This window comes from Neoarius graeffei, chromosome 13, assembly GCF_027579695.1.
Source record: "Neoarius graeffei isolate fNeoGra1 chromosome 13, fNeoGra1.pri, whole genome shotgun sequence".
Lineage (NCBI taxonomy): Eukaryota > Metazoa > Chordata > Actinopteri > Siluriformes > Ariidae > Neoarius > Neoarius graeffei.
In genome coordinates, this window is record NC_083581.1 from 4,595,448 (window position 1) to 4,616,355 (window position 20,908).

The 20,908-nt window shown below is 43.6% G+C and overlaps 1 protein-coding gene across 4 annotated transcripts in view; it reads right to left on the reverse strand.

Moving 5' to 3' along the window:
* Positions 1–14,662, reverse strand: part of plcg1 (phospholipase C, gamma 1) — a 100,067-nt gene extending 85,405 nt beyond the window's left edge. For 2 of the 4 annotated variants that reach the window (XM_060937157.1, XM_060937154.1), the window contains exons 1-2: positions 14,330–14,627; positions 13,275–13,570 (exon numbers count right to left, since the gene is read on the reverse strand). In XM_060937157.1, coding sequence (XP_060793140.1) covers positions 13,275–13,491 — 217 coding nt within the window. In that variant the 5' untranslated portion in view covers positions 13,492–13,570; positions 14,330–14,627. The other 2 variants (XM_060937156.1, XM_060937155.1) reach the window with 2 other exon arrangements.
* Positions 14,663–20,908: the final 6,246 nt, after the last annotated feature.

The following is a 20,908-nucleotide window of genomic DNA, read 5'->3' on the forward strand; positions in this document are numbered from 1 at the left end:
GAGCCGACCCTGTTAATATCAAGCTAGCTATAACCTGCTAGCTAAAATAAACACACATACTGCCAGCGTTAATCTGTAAAAAGCAAATCTTCGCTGCTCATTTCGAGGTTTCAGTGACTCCTGCATTGAGATTAACACTTTTACAGAAATTCATGTCCTGAAGCTCAACCCATCCAAGATGGCGGCTCTGTTGATGCGACCGATGAGAATCTACAATTTTATCACTTCCTACTGCCAACATCGTATACGAACCAGAGATCATCCATAACAAGAAACTTAAATGCTACAAAACTCCTCCCCTTCCTGCTGTTTCATTCAATCTCGTTTATTTTAGCAAACCTAAATGTGAAAATACCTCGCTTTTTTTCCACGAATCATGATTAGCCGTGCTGAAACTCGCTGAATAAGCGTGAGCTCAGAGAGCGTCATGACCCGAGCGCTGATGGAGAAGTAAAGTGTACGTTACTGAACACTCTGATCTGAGTACCAACCACAAACACCATCATCTTCCCCTTTCTCTCTCTCTCTCACACACACACACGGATTTAGGCCAGTTTTGTGAAAGGGAACTCCAATCTCGGTTTTCATTTTCAAATGAAGTTCATTGTTTTCAAAAACGACTGCGGAATCCTGGTGTAATGTTTGTAGTTTTATTTCCCCGTGTTCGTGCCGCAACAGTCGAAGGAAACAGTTGACACAATGGGTCGATTTTAGATATTCAAAAAAAAAAAAAAACCTCCATGTCACCATAGCAACCACATCATGCTCTAAAATTCACTCATCGGTGACAGTAAGTTCACTGTTTTACCAACAAAGCGCTGAATTACATCACAGAACAGGGTGTTTCATGGTCTTATGGTTACCGTGACTACAGTCAGGAAGTAATACCTGCGTGCTGATGGTTCCAGTGAGCGCGTCATTTTTCGTAGGAAGGAAATATTAATTAAATGCACGCCACATCCAATCAAAATCTTTTATTTCTGTACTGTATGTGGATTGCTTTAATATAAAACAAAAATGTAGCACACAGAAATTTTTGAAAACTCTGTTTGGCCACTTCCTGGGAATCTCCAAATAGTGTCTCCTCCTTCCCCTGGGGGCCAAATCTCAGGAAAAAAAAAAAAGTGTCTCCTCCTTCCCTTGGGGGCCAAATCTCAGGAAAAAAAGTGTCTCCTCCTTCCCTTGGGGGCCAAATCTCAGAAAGAGTGTCTCCTCCTTCCCCTGGGGGCCAAATCTCAGAAAGAGTGTCTCCTCCTTCCCATGGGGGGGCCAAATATCGGGGTGGGGGGTGAGTGTCTCCTCCTTCCCCTGGGGGTAAATCTCTAAATAAATAAATAAACAAACATTAAAAAAAAAAAAAAAAAAAAAGTGTCTACTCTTTCCCGTGGGGGGCAAATCTCGGAAAAGTCTCTACATTTTAAAAATCTCAGAACCGTAACCTATAATTTCAAATTCTATGTTTTTAAAAATGCAAATTCTACCTCTAAATTCAAAACAAATTCTAATAAACACTGACAAAATGTGCACTTAATGAACACGGCACAGAAAAAACATGCACAAGTCTGAAAACATCTGGAATGTGTTTATTACCATATTAATCTCAATGTACTTTTTGTTGTTGACAATATTATCATAATTCATTTCCATTTTAAAACTTCCACACACAAAAATCTCAAGTATCAGGATACACTAATTTCAAAAAAGCGCATCAGCATGAACCCCAAGCACAGACTGAAAGCAGGATTCGCTTTTATTCACTTCAGGACTCCACCCCGCTGAGTCGGGGAATTTTGCTGGGAAACGCCACTTCCTGTCACATTAGCGCTGGAAGTCGGGCAAAGTGCCGCCAACGCGCTTCCAACCGGGAGGAACAGCGAGTGCACAAGAACGACAACAAACACAAGAATAAAGTGAAAGGCGTGGCCGGCCGATACACACAGCGACGGCGCTGACGCTCTCAATCCCGAGTGCAAACAGCCACTGAAACGGATCTTCATACGAGGCACTCACTACGTTTACATGCACATAGAGAGAATCGAATTTCTGCCGTTGCTCGACTGAAATCGAAGTTCAAAATGCCATGTATACACCTTAATTCGGCTGAAATTGAACCGAACTTGATTTCTCGGAATCGAGCTACACGACCTAGTTTATGTGATTTCTGCCGAGCTACTTTGTGCATGTATACCCTATCGAGCTACTTCTGGAAGTGACGAGTGACGAGACCACAAGCGGGAAACACAACAGCCTCGGTCGGCATGACAACGAATCATGACAACGGCATGAATCTTTTCTTTTTGTGGCATTGTTTGCACTGTTAAAATTTAGCTCACTTACTGTATCACCAAATACATCTGTACAGCTGTTGCATAGCTGTGAATTGTGTACATAAACAAGTCATTGTATTTGTGTGTATATAATGTCCAACATCTGAAGAATTTCAATAAAAACAAAACAATTGAACTTTTTGTGTGTTTATTAAGACATAAGTTAAATTGTAAGCAAAAAAAAATATTTTTTTGTAAGCAAAAAATGGACTTTAGAAAAATATTATTGTGCAAAATAAGTTGTCTTACAAAACAGTGGTCTGCGCCGGACAGTTTGTAGCCATACAGTCTGTTAGAGCAAGCCTAACAGCTTGAACACGGAACTAGTGTTGCCAGATTGGGGGTTTTAAGTGCATTTTAGCGGATTTGAACATGTTTTGGGCTGGAAAACGTCAGCAGTATCTGGCAACACTATAGCTCTTCTTCATGACGACAACCGGAAGTGTACCAACACGATGGGGCGTGTAGCGCCACGTGTGGCTCGGGTGCACAATGCACCTTGCACAATAGCCCGATTTCACTTGTGCATGTAGGATTGGATTTCTCTGGCACCCCTGCTGGGACCCTTTGCTCGATTACCAACAGCAGCTCGATTTGGACGTGCATGTAAACGTAGTCACTGAGCAGCAGTTCGAAAAGAACACGAACGCTAAAACTGGATTAAACGTGGATCATAACATCTCGTGTTCTCACACGAAGCCAAGACTTCAGTCCAAATCATTTCTCTGCACTTGTTCCTGAGACACAACAGCAGCACCGCGGTAAATTTTGGGATTAGATACAGAAGAATCTGCTGGAAGCCAGCGTACGTGTGTAACACAGAACCAACAATGCAACCTTTTCACCTGAGATTCTCTCAAATTCTATACAATTACTATTGTCCAATAAAAATAAATAAATACATAAAGTCATCTCGAATGATTCCTCCGGCGATCCGATCCTACGGCACGTAAGTTCCTGCGTTTCTTCAGTTCTACACTTGTTAACTTTACTTCCTGTTTCCTGTTTGATTAAAAAAACAAGTAAAACTGGAAGAACTGTGGTTTCATCTTATCCTGTTTCATATGACCGCTCATTATACACATACGAAGACTTTACGAAAAAAAAATCATAAAAAAAAATTCCAATAGCTAGGAAGGAAGTCGTGGCGATCGACGCTGCGCCTGGCATGTGTATGCGGCTAGCATGTTTTGCGTAACCTGTAAATCAAACAGTGATCAATGCGTTATTTGTTTTAGCTTTAGAAATAAAACTAAAAGCAGAAATGCGACACAGGCCACGCCCACAGGAAACAACCTACAAGCAATACTCGTGAATAATCATTTGCTAGCGTAAAAGTAGGATTTTTAAAAATTTGTAAAAAAAAAAAGATTTTAAAAACTGCTCATGCGACGCCATTTCATACCGTCTGAAAATTTTCTATTCGTGCTTTACGTCATTATTTATTTTACATCGTGCCACGTCCACCACCTCCAGGATACGATCCTGACCCTGCGTGTAACACGAAGCGCTTCTCTACACGCCATATTTTCCTAACCAGGACTCGAGCTGCATCTCTCTGCTACACTTCTCCTTTCATATCCCTGGGACTGAACGAGCCACAAACACGGAATAAAGAACAGCGACGCAGCTTTCAAAACACGCGGCTGGCTTCCTCCTGCGGCGTGCAACCAAACACCCTCGTGTGAAAAGGTGGAGAGGAAATCAGACCTCGCTCTACTTTTAATAACTTTCTCCTGTTCCGAGTCGTGTCCGAGTCTGGAGCCGTCGGATCCTCGTGTGTCACCATGACGTTACTGCGTCACTATTCGTGATCGTCACACTTTTTAAAAGATATAAAAATCACCTCGGCATTACTTTAATTCAACAGAAATCGCTATCGAGATCTGGATCTGTCATTATCGATACAACATGTCTTCTAAAGAAGCGGAATACAATTATTTGCAGATCATTAAAGGGTTAAATTACCCTTTGTTTGGGTGGTATTGATTTTTTTTTTCCCCGTGCTTGTGAGTTTCCATTTGAAATAATCACGCTAAACAATTTAAGGCTTAAAAAAAGACAGGAAAAGGAGCATTTCCACCATTTCAGGTTTAAGGCGAGTACGGCAGGGCGTGATCATATTACCAGCTGTGCAGTTGGGTTAAAAAAGGGGAAAAAAAAAAAAAAACTATGATGGATTTTAGGTGATTTTTTTTTTTACAAGACAAATAAGCATTAAAAGAAAAAACGACAGGAACAATTCATCAGCACTCAAGTTATTGTTAAAACGTCAGATCTGATGCTTTAGGTAAAAAAAATAAATAATAATAATAAAGTGCTGATTTTCAATCATTTTCCGTCTGAATAAATATTAACGTATTCAGATAACAAGAGTACGTTTTATGTTCGCTCAGCCGAACACATGCTCATTTCACTCCATAATAATGAACTCAAAACATGTCCCAAAAAAACAAGCAAGGATACACGTCATTGGTGAGGAAGTGGGCGGAGCTTCCTGTGAAAATTTAGTTCATATATTTAAAAAAAAAAATAAAAAACTACGCAACCGTCAATTACAGGTTCACCACCAGTAAAGAAAAAAGACGCGATATGTTTCTCTGATGTTAAAGCTAGACCGCCGTTCAGATTTTTCAAGTGTACGTCATAAAACGAATTTTCCCCGACACGCAATTTTTTGTTTAGTGACCGAAAGCTACAGAATTCGAATCGCAGACTTCCAATTTTATTATTATTTTTTTTAAACAGAACAATTAATGAATTTATCATCACATGGCTCTAAATTCTCCGCTATTTTTTCCTGCTTCACCATGACCCAATTCAAGATACGTCATGCATCACATCCTGTAGTGGGCTTTCGCTGTTTGCGCAAGGCATTGTGGGATACAAATTTGAAACAGGAGAGAAAAATGGAGGACGCGAGTGTGCGAATGAAACATGAAAGAGCGACTACAGTAACGGAAAGAAAGCGAGAAGAAAAGACGTTATGTTCTATACGAAGGAAAGGAAACGCAGGAAATATCAAACTAATAAACATCGGCGCTCGGCGAGCACCTCGGTGTGATCAGCTGTTCGTTTAGCGACAGAATGATGGAACTGTCAGTGCACGCTCAAAGCAGTAATGCAACACTGTGGATGCCAGCTGCCGTAAAACCCAAAAGAAGAAGAAGGTAAACCTGCGCATGCGCACACGGACTTCCTCTGTCTGCTTGACTGCGCCAAGCGAGCGATTTCATGCCCATTATTTGCTTTAATCCCCTCAAATTAAATAACTTCCCAGCCACAGAATGACCTGATATTTTGTGAGATATTACAGAAATAAACAGATATCACAATCACCACATTTCAGACGGAACTAAATTTCACCGATTTTATGAAATCAAAAGGCCGTCTAGCTTTAAATTACGAAGCTCCTGCGCAAAATACGTAACGTGCCAGGTAATATAATGTAACATAGCATCGGTGCAAACATCACTGGATATCACAGTCGTGTAAAGATGATCACATGGTAATACTGAAGCTCTGAGTGAGTATCTCCATTTTATATCGTTTCCTTTTTCCTTTCAAAACGACGAAAGCTTTAAACAAAAACATTTCTGGCTAAATTTATTAGACGATATCTGGAATAAATACACTGCACTGATGTTAGCTAGATACATGTCAAAATGTTAGCCAACTCAAACATACACCGAGAATCTTGCGTCACATTAATAAATACATCAACAAACATTCTCCTTTTACTGTAGTGAGGTGACAGAGGAAGGGGCGGGGCTTCAAAAAAGGTCTTATAAAAAAAAAAATTTTTTAAAAGCTTGCCTAAAGGTCAGTTGGTTCATCTGCTATTTTGGTGTGTTTTTTGAGAGACAAGTCGTAGTCGTGATGACATTACGGACCTCCGATGCAACACACGTAAAGTTTTGCACATCTGGTAATACAAACTCGCCGGCCACTTTAATAGGAACATGGTGTTGATTCTAAAGGCCTCTGCATGCTCTTGCGACAAGGCTTTCGCAGATAGCTTTTCGCAGACAGTTGTAATTTATCGTTGAGCGGGGAGTAATAGGCGTGCGCGATGTTCTTCACCGCTACAATGCAAGGGGGCGCGAAGTCGCTAGGAGTAGTTGGTGGGTGTGGTTAGTGGAGTGTTTATCCTCCGGTTACTTATAATGACTAGAACTGGAGTCGTATAGATGTACGTACTTCCTCGATCAACTGCTCCTCGTGCTGCTCCATCTTCGCTCGTGTTTTTAAAAATGGCGGTCGTGAAACCAAACCAAACCGGGAAAGTAGGGAAGCGGAAGTGTGTGTACAGCGGATGTAGAGTGGACCAATCAGAGCCCTCTTGTCTGCGAGGCTTCTGTGGTGGTCACAATTTTTGGGAGGTGCGTGCAGAGCGTCTGCAAAGGGGGGGGGCTACGCAGACGCTATCTGCGACACCGCCTGCGAGGACTGCGTTGTCAGCATAAATTGGCCTTAAGATCCCTGTTCTTGGCTGCAGGAGTGGAACCCACTGTGCTCTTTCTCCTGTTGCATGCTGAGATGCTTTTCTGCTCACCACGGTTGTAAAGAGTAATTATACGAGTTACTGTATCCTTCCTGGGAGGCTCGAACCACCTCATATCTGTCCATTTTCTTCTCTCTGATCCACAAGGCGTTTGTTTCCACCCACAGAACTGTCGCTCGCTCACTCGATGATGTTTTTTGTTTTCCGCACCATTCTGTGTAAACTCTAGAGACTGTTGTGTGTGAAAACCCCAGGAGGAGATCAGCAGCTTCTCAAATACACAAGCCAAAAATACTCATCTGGCTCAAACCGACACCCATACCGCAGTGAAAGTCAGTCACACTTCACTGTGAGATCACAATTTTTCCTGTTCTGATGTTTGAACATTGCAAACGGTAACCAAAGCACTTGATTTGTATCTGCATGATTTTCTGCATCGTCCTGCTGTCGAGGGATCGGCTGATTGGAGAACTAAAGTAAATGTGACCACATAAATCAGAAATATTTGAAGAAGTTTAAAATAAAAGGAAAAAAAAAACACTAGAAAACAAATCCAGAAAGAAACCTGCCATGAAGGACCTCGTTTCATAACAAGAGCCAGCTGAGGCCATGTGATGTGTAACAGCTCAACGTGACTCTGCTTTATTTCATTCGAGTAAAACTGTCTTTTAAAAGGGGGGGAAAAAAGCCACACCTCAGACGTGTGCCACGTGACCCCGTGTTCGCCGAGCGCCTTCTCTCAGAGCCACAGAGAGCCGAGAGAAAGGAGGAAAAGAAAATCTCGCCCCGGCCATTTTTCCTGCTCGGCTGCTGCATCCGGAGCAGAGTGCAGCTGTGTGTGAGGCATCCTGCTCTCTCTCTCGCTGTGTGTGTGTGTGTGTGTGTGTGTGTGTGTACAGACAGCCAGCTGCTACACAAAGGCCTACATGACGTTCACTGCCTGCTCTGTACAGAGCTCTGCCCCAAAAAGTTACCTTTCTGCAAAGCAGGCTTAGAGACGAGTGATACAATAAAACAAATTACATGAAAAATACCGTGATACGAAGAAATGACACCTTTTGTTTTTTAAAACTGAAAAAATAAACTCCTGAAAATAATAAAGAAATAAAGAAATAAAAATCAGGCAGTGCAGCTTGAATTCCACACTCGAATTCCTCTCACTGCTCCAAACTCTTCTTTAAACGACGAGCATCTGTTCAGAAGCGCAGACGACATCGACGCTAATTAAACTCGCACAACGTCTCTCTCACGTCTGGGACGGAAACAAACGACACGGATGGCAAACGTTACCATTATTATTGTCATAAATGATCTGTTATTCATCAGTGATTAAACGTATCCGGATTTAATGAATCAAAAATGAGGGGGAAAAAAATCCAAATTCCATTTCTTAAAAATCACTTATTCAATAGTTGCTGAATTTTGCAGCCGATAAGTAAAGCGTCTAAATTTACTCATTTAGGTTGAAAATATTTTATTTTTTTTCCTGATCTGCAAAATGACAGAAATTGTCGCTCTACAGACACACAGAGCCCCAGAACGAGGACGTTTTAAAAAGACGGCAAAACAAAAGATTTTATTTACAGAACTCGCTCAGTTATTGCACCGTTTTTCTCAAAACACAAAACACGTGGTTAATGATGGCAGGAGGAGTCATTCGAGCTGGGTATTGGCACAGACGCCCCGAGTCGATTCCGATTCACAAGTTCACGATTTGATTCAATCTGATTCACAAGCTAACAATTTGATTATATCTGATTCAACTGTATTTCAGAAGCTAACAATTTGATTCAACCCAATTCACAAGCTCAGGATTTGATTCAATCAGGTTCAATTATAATTCACAAGCTTACAATCTGATTCGATTCGATTCTGATTCACAAGCTAACGATTTGATTCAATTCCGATTCACAAGCTAACAATTTGATTCAATTCCGATTCACAAACTAAAGATCCAATTCAATTCCAATCCACAAGCTCACAATCCGATTCAATCCAATTCACAAGCTAAAGATTTGATTCAATCCAATTCAATTCCAATCCACAAGCTAAAGATTTGATTCAATCCAATTCAATTCCAATCCACAAGCTCACAACCCGTTTCAATCCGATTCACAAGCTAAAGATCCGATTCAATTCCAATCCACAAGCTCACAATCCGATTCACAAGCTAAAGATCTGATTCAATTCCAATCCACAAGCTCACAATCCGATTCACAAGCTAAAGATTTGATTCAATCTGATTCACAAGCTAAAAATTTGACTGAGTCCGATTCATGAGCTAAAGACGATTCAATCCAATTCAATTCCAATTCACAAGCTCACAATCTGATTCAACCCGATTCACAAGCTAAAGATTTGATTGAGTCCGATTCACGAGCTAAAGACTTGATTCAATCCAATTCAATTCTAATTCACAAGCTAACAATCTGATTCAATCCGATTCACAAGCTAAAGATTTGATTCAATCCAATTCACAAGCTAAAGATTTGATTGAGTCCGATTCATGAGCTAAAGACTTGATTCAATCCAATTCAATTCCAATTCACAAGCCAACAATCTGATTCAATCCGATTCACAAGCTAAAGATTTGATTCAATCCGATTCACAAGCTAAAGATTTGATTCAGTCCGATTCACAAGCTAAAGATTTAGCTTGTGAATCGAAATGTATCAAATGTTTAGCTTGTGAATCGGACTGAATCAGATTGTTAGCTTGTGAATTGGAATTGAATTGGATTGAATCAAGTCTTTAGCTCGTGAATCGGACTCAATCACTGGCTGAGGTGCCCTTGAGCGAGGTACCGAACCTCTGACTGCTCCCCGGGCGCTCTGGTGTGGCTGTCCACTGCTCTGGGTGTGTGTGTTCACTGCTTCAGATGGGTTAAATGCAGAGGATGAATTTCACTGTGCGTGAAGTGTGCATGTGACAAATAAAGGTTTCTTCTTCTTTCTTCTTCTTCAATTCTAATTCACAAGCTTACAATCTGATTCAATCCGATTTGATTATGATTCACGGGCTAACGATTTGACTTGATCCTATATGATTCAGTAGGAATGAGTGATTAGGGGGCGTTGTGGCTCAGGTGGATAAGGCGCCATACCATAAATCTGGGGACCCGGGTTCGATTCTGACCCGAGGTCGTTTCCCGATCCCTCCCCGTCTCTCTCCCGCTCATTTCCTGTCTCTACACTGTCCTATCCAATAAAGGTGGAAAAAGCCCAAAAAAATAATCTTAAAAAAAAAAAGGAACGAGTGATTAAATGCTGTACAGCAGATTTCCAGATTTACTTCTCTGGCTTTGTTTAATCACAGCAGAAATGAAACTAGAAACCCGTTCACTCAGAACTATACATTTTAGCCTCAAAGATCGATCCATAAATTTTACTGACTGATATCGAACTGAACGAATTTAAACATTATTAATCAAATCAAAAAACAAAACAAACCAACAGTAATATTTGTGCACACCCCAAGGAGTAACAGTGTTCTGTGCTTCAATCACACGCTGACACAAACACTCGACATTCCTACTTTTCACACTGACTCCGATTTCCCACGAGTAGAGTTATCCGGATTTGCTCTTCCCCGTTCAGACGCATCATGGTCTGTAAACATAAAAATAAAAGCTATACAGTAAATTACCTGGATGATGCTGGATTTACAGGACACACTGGAGACATTTTTAACACGTACAGTAACTGAGACAGCTGGTTTTTAGGGAAGGAAAATCCTCACAGGATTTGCAAGTCCCTGAGACGTCCCGCAGCGTCACCGTCGGCCATGTTGGATCAGGAGCAGCAGCAAACTTCTAAAAACGCTCGTTTCTCTGTGCGTGTGCACAGACAGGACGCACCGTCAGAGCTTTTAGAAGAACAGACGAGACATTTGACTTCGCAAAACGCCGCATTACACAGAACCTGTGAACTAACCGTGGGATTAGACTGCAGCAGAGGGGATCTAACTTCCTAACATTACAACAATTTTTCAACAAAATCTCTTAAACACACCATGACATCATCTCATACCATGATACTACACTTTTTTTTTTTGGCATCACTCAAACCATTAAAATGGACTAGTTCACAATGCAGCGTTTCCACAATAACAGGAACCGACCTTCATCCCAGGCGCTAATATAGACGCTCAGAATCGGACTCGAAAGATCGGACGAGACAATTTTTCCGATACACAAATACCGATCCTGAAATGTTGGCTATCAGCTGATCTCGTTATCCATTCAAGATGTTTTTCCTGGGGGCGTAGTGGCTCAGGTGGATAAGGCGTCATACCATAAATCCGGGGACCCGGGTTTGATTCCAGCCCGAGGTCATTTCCCGATCCCTCCCCGTCTCTCTCTCTCCCGCTCATTTCCTGTCTCTACACTGGCCTATCCAATAAAGGTGAAAAAAGCCCCCCCCCAAAAAAATATCTTAAGATGTTTTTCCTTTGAAAACTGTCAGCTTTAAAAGTGATTTTATTCAAGAAAAACAGGAAAAAAACAGACAATTTAAAAAAAAAATTCCGCTCTTTATATTTAACCATGTAGAGTTTAAAAAAAAATTCTAAATCTTCTCCAAACACAACTCCAATCTTTTCCATTTGTTACAGGAACATCGGTCTGATTACAATCCTGGGTATCGGATCAGCGCTCGGTCCCATATTTATGGAGAATGATCCAGAATTATGCCCTCAATCAATATCAATAGAATTATACTGACATACTGTAGAAATAAATACCATGACGACCAGTGATTATAGTTTTACGACACTGTGTACACGATCTCCTGAACAATTTAGCACTCTTTATGTATATTAGTGATCTTATTTTAACTGCTTTTATCCATGATGCGTTTCGCAGCATCATCATCATCATCATGTACGACCAGACATCAGAAAAAAGATGGCGAGCCACTGGGATACGCCAACATCCACCTCACTTCACATGTAATTAATGGTGTCTTAATTATTTTATTATTCTGCACACGTCCTTTATTTCTGTATTTGAGAAAAACCCTGACCCCATTAACTCTTATTATTTATACAAGATTTTTTTTAAAAATCAATATAAAGCAGAACTTTAACAGTAAACCCGTCCTGATGACAGACTTTCTATCGTCGTCATCACCACCACCTCTATGTGGTGAACCTGACCAAGCTGAGATGACGACTCTAACGAGGAAACAAAGCTATACACACACACACACACACACACACACACACGGATGGAAAATTAAATCCAAATTAGATCAAGACGTAGCACTGAAACACTGACCAGTTCACAAACAGTTCAGCTGGAGACTCTGATCAAACCCTCAGGTGTTCATGGGACACCATTATTTCACACCGGATCAAAGGAGTTTAACATCATGACGTGTTTTTCCAAGAAGGACGACATCAACCGAATCCTAGTTTCTTACACACTTCCAACACACACAATTTCTCCGTCATGGTTTTGCAAAACGCCAAAACCAAAGCGTGCACCGTGCAGGAGTCTACGATATGGAGAAAACGTATTGCGAGAAAATATCACAATATTAAAAGTTTTGCGAGGAACAGAATTGCAAAGTCAGGAGGGAAAAAAAAAAAGTCAATGACGTCATCATTTTACTTTATCATTGTTTATTATTATGATGTAACAACTAAACAATTACTACAAGAATTAGCATCTGATCAGCTAGCTATTAGCTGTAACCATGGAGACGTCTGACAAGCAAAGATCAGATGTCAGAACGAAGCAACGTTATTCAACTATTACTACAAAACCAGACAGTGAAACGAATGGTAAAGGGCAAAAAAAAAAAGTCTAAACTCTAAAGTCTGATTCTCTAACAACCAACGTGTTCTCCATCGTCTAATCTCTAATCTAATCTACTCAGGAACATCCACTCCATTATGGAATGTCCAATTCATTCTCTAACATCCATAATCTGTAACCTCCATCCCAGTGTCTAATCTCTAACATCAGTCCTGTAACATCCCATTTCCAAGCCCTGATGTCTAATCTCTAATATCTAACATCCATTACATCACATCATTTATACGAACATCCAATCCAGTGCATTCTGTAGAGCCCGATCTCTAATGTCCTTTGAGTAACGTCCAAGCTCCAACGTCCAGTTCCTTCTCTAATCTCAACTAACATCCAACACCACGTCTGATACTCAAACATCGTTCAGCCAGGCCGTTACAAATAACAATAATGATTAAAAACATGGAAAAGGAACAAAAATTGGTCAAAAATGTTTACTGTCTAGTTAGTGCAAGGTAGAACTTTTTTTGATAGCACTGTATCACGATGTTAATTTATTGTATCATCCAGCAATATTTCTTAAAAAAAAGCGTGACTGGACAATCAGCTACGACATCACAATACCGATATGACATCATATTGTCCAGCCCGACCCTCAAACAAGCATGAACTCGAACCACACACTACTCACTTTCTCCTTCGATTTTGTCCGTGCCTCTGGTCCAGATGATCTGCCTCGTCTCTAGTTTCACCTGAAACGTCCTCCTCTCAGGCCTCTGAGATTTCTTCGAGTAGAACAGCGTGAGCACGGTGCCGAGCTCCAGGTCTCGGTAGATGGTGTTCATCTCCGTGTCGCTCGGCGTCCACGGTCCGGGTCCGTTGGAGAAGAAGGAGGCAGCTGTAGCCATGGCCACTTCCCCCGTTTGTTCTCCTTTTCCCCTTTCAGAACAATTTAGAGGCTCCTGCACCTCCTCCTGAATGGGACACCTATGAAAAAACAGGCCAGAGGAGGGGGAGAGACACGGAGTTAAACTCACAGGTTGGGGGTTTTCCCCCCCCTTACAGAAAAACACCACCAAAATATAGACGAAGAAGAAGAAGCTGCTATAATGAATACAACCAGCCTGGAAAACACCTTTCAAACAATTAGGTTTGTTTGTTTGTTTTGTGCTCCAGTATTTTGAACTGTGTGTAAAGGCAGAGGCGTAAACCTTAAAACCTTTATATACATAAGAAAGGTCAGCTTTGTGAAAACACACACACACACACAAAGAGATTACAAGAGCAGTAATGTTGATCCGATCTACAATGTCATATAAAATGTATCACTTTGCACATTATTATTATTATTATTATTATTATTGTTGTTGTTTTTGTTTTGTATGAAATGAAAGCTGACACACTAAAGCTAAGCTAAAGGCTAACCTGATCCCAGCCTGTCTGGATGAGCTCCAGTTCCACAATAAGCTCCTGGGAAGAGTTCTGCTCCTAAATCAGGATCTGCTCTTCTCCTTTCTGCTTCTCTGATTTTTCTCTCATGTAGCCGCAAACGGATACAAACTAACTGTAGTGCTGAGTGCAGGCCGCGCGCTCTTACACTTCAAAGCAGCAGCAGGAGGAGGAGGAGGAGTATGGCTGAAGGAGAGAGAGGGAGAGAGAGGGAAAAGAGGGAGAGAGAGAGAGGGAGGAAGGCTGTGTGTTGTAGCGGATTGTTCGGTTTGATCTAAAGGAGTCTCCGGTGTTTACCGTGTTGATCAGCGCGCAGGGCGGCGGAGTCTCGGTACAATCTCAGTCCCGCTGCTGCACATCTCCGGAGCCGCACATCGCCGCTCTCTCTCTCTCTCTCTCTCTCCTCTTCCTTCCTTCCTTCCTTTCTCTCTCTCTCTCTCTGGGAATTACAGCATGTCTCCGCAGCGAGGCGTCTCAGGCCCGGATCTGTCTGTCTGTCTGTCTCTCTCTCTCTGTGTCTGTCTGTCTCTCTCTCCTGCTCGCTGCTTGCTCCGGGTTCGCGCGGAGAGAATAGAAGAGAAGAAGGAAAGAAAAAAAAAAACCCCAAACCTGAGCTGCTCGGATTGAGACGCGGCCGCTGCGGCCCTTCCCCCATCCGAGCCCTGTTCACTTCCAACAAAGCGGCCTCTTAAAGGCGCAGAGCACCATTTATTCAACACCGACTGCACTTCAGGACCTGCAACTTATGCCGCTTTTCCACTACAAACGCGGCTGAGCCGTGCCGTGCTGAGTCGGGCTGAGCGGGGCTGTTGGAGTTGCATTTCGACTACAACCGCGCTGAACCGTGCTGGCTGGAAGTGGGTGGACACATTGGGTGGAGTTAGCGAAAGTGGGTGGACGTCAGGTGATGTCGTTAAGCAGCGCAAACAGTGACATCATTGAGCTTTTAAGCGGTTGTCTCACGACCGAATAGTAAACAATAAACATGGAGGACATGGAGTCGTTAGTGTTGCTGGTCTTGGTGCTGTGGCTTGTTGTCACCGACAACGCGGACAGATACTGGCAAGAGCGTATAGATGAGGCGAGGCGCATAAGGCTTCAGAAATTCTCGTTATTCGTAATTCTTCTCCTTCCGGGTTTGCGGTGTTTACAGATCCCAGCGCGCTCGCGGGGCGTGTGTGGGCATGTGAGGACACTCCTCCTCACCAATCAGTGCACAGGGGAGTGTCTGCTCACGCCCCCAGCCTCACTCGGCACGGTTTGGCTCGCTTCAGCCCCACTCCAAAACGGTGCGAGTTTTAGGGGCTAAGCAGGGCTGAAGCGAGCCGAGTCGTGCTGGTTTTTGGTAGTCGAAACGCGAGCCGTGTCGGGCTGAAGTGAGCTGAAGTGAGCTGAAAAAGGGTAGTGGAAAAGGGCCATAAGCGGTAGTCTCACGACCCAAATAGTAAACAATAAACATGGAGGACATGGAGTCGTTAGTGTTGCTGGTCTTGGTGCTGTGGCTTGTTGTCACCGACAACGCAGACAGATACTGGCAAGAGTGTATAGATGAGGCGAGGCGCATAAGGCTTCAGAAATTCTCGTTATTCGTAATTCTTCTCCTTCTGGGTTTGCGGTGTTTACAGATCCCAGCGCGCTCGCAGGGCGTGTGTGGGCATGTGAGGACACTCCTCCTCACCAATCAGTGCACAGGGGAGTGTCTGCTCACGCCCCCAGCCTCACTCGGCTCGGTTTGGCTCGCTTCAGCCCCACTCCAAAACGGTGCGAGTTTTAGGGGCTAAGCAGGGCTGAAGCGAGCTGAGTCGTGCTGGTTTTTGGTAGTCGAAACGCGAGCCGTGTCGAGCTGAAGTGAGCTGAAAAAGGGTAGTGGAAAAGGGCCAAAAACTCGCACGGTTTTGGAGTGGGGCTGAAGCGAGCCAAACCGAGCCGAGTGGGGCTAGGGGCGTGAGGAGACACTCCCCGGTGCACTGATTGGTGAGGAGGAGTGTCCTCACACGCCCCGCGAGCACGCTGGGATTTGTAAACACCGTAAACCCGGAAGAAGAAGAATTACGAATTACGAGAATTTCTGAAGCCTTATGCGCCTCGCCTCATCTATACGCTCTTGCCAGTATCTGTTGGCGTTGTCGGTGACAACAAGCCACAGCACCAAGACCAGCAACACTAACGACTCCATGTCCTCCATGTTTATTGTTTACTATCCGGGTCGTGAGACTACCGCTTAAAAGGTCACTGATGTCACTGTTTGCGCCGCCTAAAGACATCACATGACGTCCACCCACTTTCGCTAACTCCACCCAATGTGTCCACTCACTTCCAGCCAGCACGGTTCAGCGCAGTTGTAGTTGAAATGCAACTCCAACAGCCCCACTCAGCTCGACTCAGCCCAACTCAGCACGGCAGGGCTCAGCCCAACTCAGCCGCGTTGGTAGTGGAAAAGCGGCATAATACCCTGTCCACACTAGGGATTTTGTACCGATACGAAACTACTTTCGTACCGCAACACCTGTCCACACTAGCAACTATACCGGTACTGTAGCGGTATCAGTACGAAACCCACAAATGTATGGGTTTCGTATCGGTACTGTAGCACTTCGCTGTAGTGTGGACAGATGAAGCGGTTCTGTATCGATACAAATATAATGCGCAAGCGCAATGAACCATTCCTACGTCTTCCGGGTTATTCATACAATACAATACGCACGTGCGTTCCAGCTGTAAATAAAACATCAAAATGGCTCAAAACGACCGTGGAGCTACATGGAGCAAAGAAGGGGGGAGGGGGGGAGGAAGAAAGGAGGAAGAGGGGAAAAGGGAGGGGAAGAGAAGGGAAGAGGGAGAAAGTGAGGGGGGAGAAAGGGAGATTCATTTTCTTTGTTTCTTTCTCAACTGCCTCGCGCATTTTATACAATTCGACTGAATAAATGACCACCAGAAATACAGACTGTACATTGACAACAAAAAGCACACACACATTGTTTCATCCGCCATATTCTCGGAAGGAAGTTACTCGGTAACCACGGAAACATTTCGCGCACGCGCATTTCAACTTCCGTGAAAGAAAACCGCAAACATTTCTCGCTAGTGTGGACAGATGCACTAAACTGTACCGGTATACTTTGTATCGATACAGTTATACCACTTTCGTACCGGTATAAGTGTGAACACAGCATAACACACACAGTGTTCTAGAATGACCTGAAAAGATTACTCGAATTAATTAACCATGTTCAAGAACCGCCATATTCTCAAGTATCCTCATGACACATCCTGGCTCGAGAATGTCCGTTCGGACGCAATCAGTGTAACTGTCATATTCTAGACCGTTCCAGGTCTAGAATGTCCATTCGTACAAAGTCTGCAACAGTGTCATACTCTAGAGCACCCAGGGGTACGTTCTGGCTCGAGAATGTCCATTCGTACAACTTCTGCAACAGTCAGTGTGTTTACATGCACATAGAGAAAATCGAATTTCTGCCGTAGCTCGACTGAAATCGAAGTTCTAAATGCCATGGAAACGCCTTAGCTCGGCTGAAATCGAACCGAACTGGATTTCTCGTAATCGAGCTACGTGACCTAGATTATGCGATTGTAGCCGAGCTACTTAGTGCATGTAAACCCTATCGAGCTACGTAGTGGAGCTACTTACTTCAGCACTGCCCCTTCCGGGAGTGACGAGACCACAAGCGGGAAACACAACAGCCTCGGTCAGCATGACAACAGTAGTAGTAGCGAGCAGCAGAAGAGGTCAGGAGGAACAACATCTCTCGATGTTGCTGTCCTCGTCGTCGTTCTTCTTGTGAACACGGAACTGATAACTTTGTTTATACTCTTGAATAGCTCTTCTTCATGACGACAACCGGAAGTGTACCAACACAATGGGGCGTGTAGCGCCACCTGTGGCTCGGGTGCACAATGTACCTCACACAATAGCTCGATTTCCTTGTGTGCATGTAGGATTGGATTTCTCTGGCACCCCTGCTGGGACCCTTAGCTCGATTACCGACAGTAGCTCGATTTGGATGTGCATGTAAACGCACTGACTGTCATACTGTAGAGCGCCCGGGGGCACATTCTGGCTCTACAATGTCCATTATGACACAATCTGCATAACTGTCATAATCTAGACCGTTCCAGGTCTAGAATGTCCATTCGTACAAAGTCTGCAACAGTTTCATACTCTAGAGCACCCAGGGGTACGTTCTGGTTCTAGAATGTCCATTCATACAAAGTCTGCAACAGTGTCATACTGTAGAGTGCCCGGGGGCATGTTCTGGCTCTAGAATGTCCATTCTGATGCAATCTGTGTAACCGTCATATTCTAGACCGTTCCAGGTCTAGAATGTTCATTCGTACAAAGTCTGAAACAGTGTCATACTGTCGAGCACCCGGGGGCACGTTCTGGCTCTACAATGTCCATTATGACGCAATCAGCGTAACCGTCATGTCCGTTTGTACAACTTCTGCAACAGTGTCATACTGTAGAGTGCCCAGGGGCATGTTCTGGCTCTAGAGTGTCCATTCAGACGCAATCTGTGTAACCATCATATTCTAGACCGTTCCAGGTCTAGAATGTCCATTCATACAAAGTCTGCAACAGCATTATACTGTCGAGTGCCCGGGGGCACGTTCTGGCTCTACAATGTCCATTATGACGCAATCTGCGTAACCATCATAATCTAGACCGTTCCAGGTCTAGAATGTCCATTCATACAAAGTCTGCAACAGTGTCATACTCTAGAGCGACCAGAGGCACGTTCTGGACCTAGAATGTCCATTCTGATGCAATCTGCCGAACCATCATGTCCATTTGTACAAAGTCTGCAACAGTGTCATACTCTAGAGTGCCCAGGGGCATGTTCTGGCTCTAGAGTGTTCATTCTGAAGCAATCTGTGTAACCGTCATATTCAAGATGGTTCCAGGTCTAGAATGTCCATTCGTACAAAGTCTGCAACAGTGTCATACTCTGGAGCGCCCAGGGGCACGTTCTGGCTCTAGAATGTCCATTCGTACAACTTATGCAACAGTGTCATACTGTAGAGCACCCGGGGGCATGTTCTGGCTCTAGAGTGTCCATTCTGATGCAATCTGTGTAACCGTCATATTCTAGACCATTCTAGGTCTAGAATGTCCATTCGTACAAAGTCTGTATCAGTGTCATACTCTAGAGCAACCAGAGGCACGTTCTGGATCTAGAATGTCCATTCTGATGCAATCTGCCTAACCATCATGTCCATTTGTACAAAGTCTGCAACAGTGTCATACTCTAGAGCGCCCAGGGGTATGTTCTGGCTCTAGAGTGTCCATTCTGATGCAATCTGCGTAACCGTCATATTCTAGACTGTTCCAGGTCTAGAATGTCCGTTCGTACAAAGTCTGCAACAGCGTCATACTGTCGAGTGCCTGGGGGCACGTTCTGGCTCTACAATGTCCATTATGACGCAATCTGCGTAACCGTCATAATCTAGATCGTTCCAGGTCTAAAATGTCCATTCGTACAAAGTCTGCAACAGTGTCATACTCTGGAGTGCCCAGGGGCACGTTCTGGTTCTAGAATGTCCATTTGTAGAACTTATGCAACAGTGTCATACTGTAGAGCGCACGGGGGCATGTTCTGGCTTTAGAGTGTCCATTCTGACACAATCTGTGTAACCGTCATATTCTAGACCATTCCAGGTCTAGAATGTCCTTTCGTACAAAGTCTGTAACAGTGTCATAATCTAGAGCGACCAGAGGCACGTTCTGGACCTAGAATGTCCATTCTGACGCAATCTCCCTAACCCTCATGTCCATTTGTACAAAGTCTGCAACAGTGTCATACTCTAGAGCGCCCGGGGCACGTGCTGGCTCTATCATGTCCATTCTGATGCAATCTGCGTAACCGTCATGTCCAGTTGTACAAAGTCAGCAACAGTCTCATACTCTAGAGCGCCTGGGGGCACGTTCTGGCTCTCGAATGTCCATTCTGACACAATCAGCGTAACTGTCATATTCTAGACTGTTCCAGGTCTAGAATGTCCAGTCGTACAAAGTCTGCAACTCTGTCATACTCTCGAGCTCCCAGCGGCACATTCTGGCTCTAGAATGTCCATTCTGACACAATCTACATAAATGTCATATTCTAGAGTGTCCCACGCACATTCGAGTGCCCCAGTGACACATTTTTTCCTCGAATGTCCATTCTGATACAATCTGCATAACCATCATATTCCAGAGCATCCCAGTGACATGTTCTGTCTCTAGAATGGCAATTCTGACACAGTCTACATAACCTTCATATTCTAAAGCATCGCAGTGACACATTCTGTCTCTAGAATGTCCATTCATGCAAAGTCGGCAACAATGTCATACTCTAGAGTGCCCCAGTGACACACTGTGGTTCTAGAATGTCCATTCTGACACAATCTGCATAACTGTCATATTCTAGAGCGTCCCGCTGATAATTTCTGTGTCTAGAATGTCCAGTCATACAAAGTCTGTGACTATGTCATACTCTAGAGCGCCCAACTGACACATACTAGTTTTAGAATGCCCATTCTAACACAGTCTGTGTAACCATCATACTCCAGAGCTCCCCGTTGACACACCCTGTTTCTAGAATGTCCATTCGTACAAAGTCTGCAACATTGTCATACTCTAGAGCACCCGGGGGCACGTTCTGGCTAGAGAATGTCCATTCTGACACAAGCTGCGTAACTATCATATTCTAGACTGTTCCAGGTCTAGAATGTCCATTCATACAAAGTCTGCAACAGTGTCATACTGTAGAGTGCCCGGGAGCATGTTCTGGTTCTACAATGTCCATTCTGACACAATCAGCATAACTATCATAATCTAGACCTTTCCAGGTCTAGAATGTCCATTCGTACAAAGTC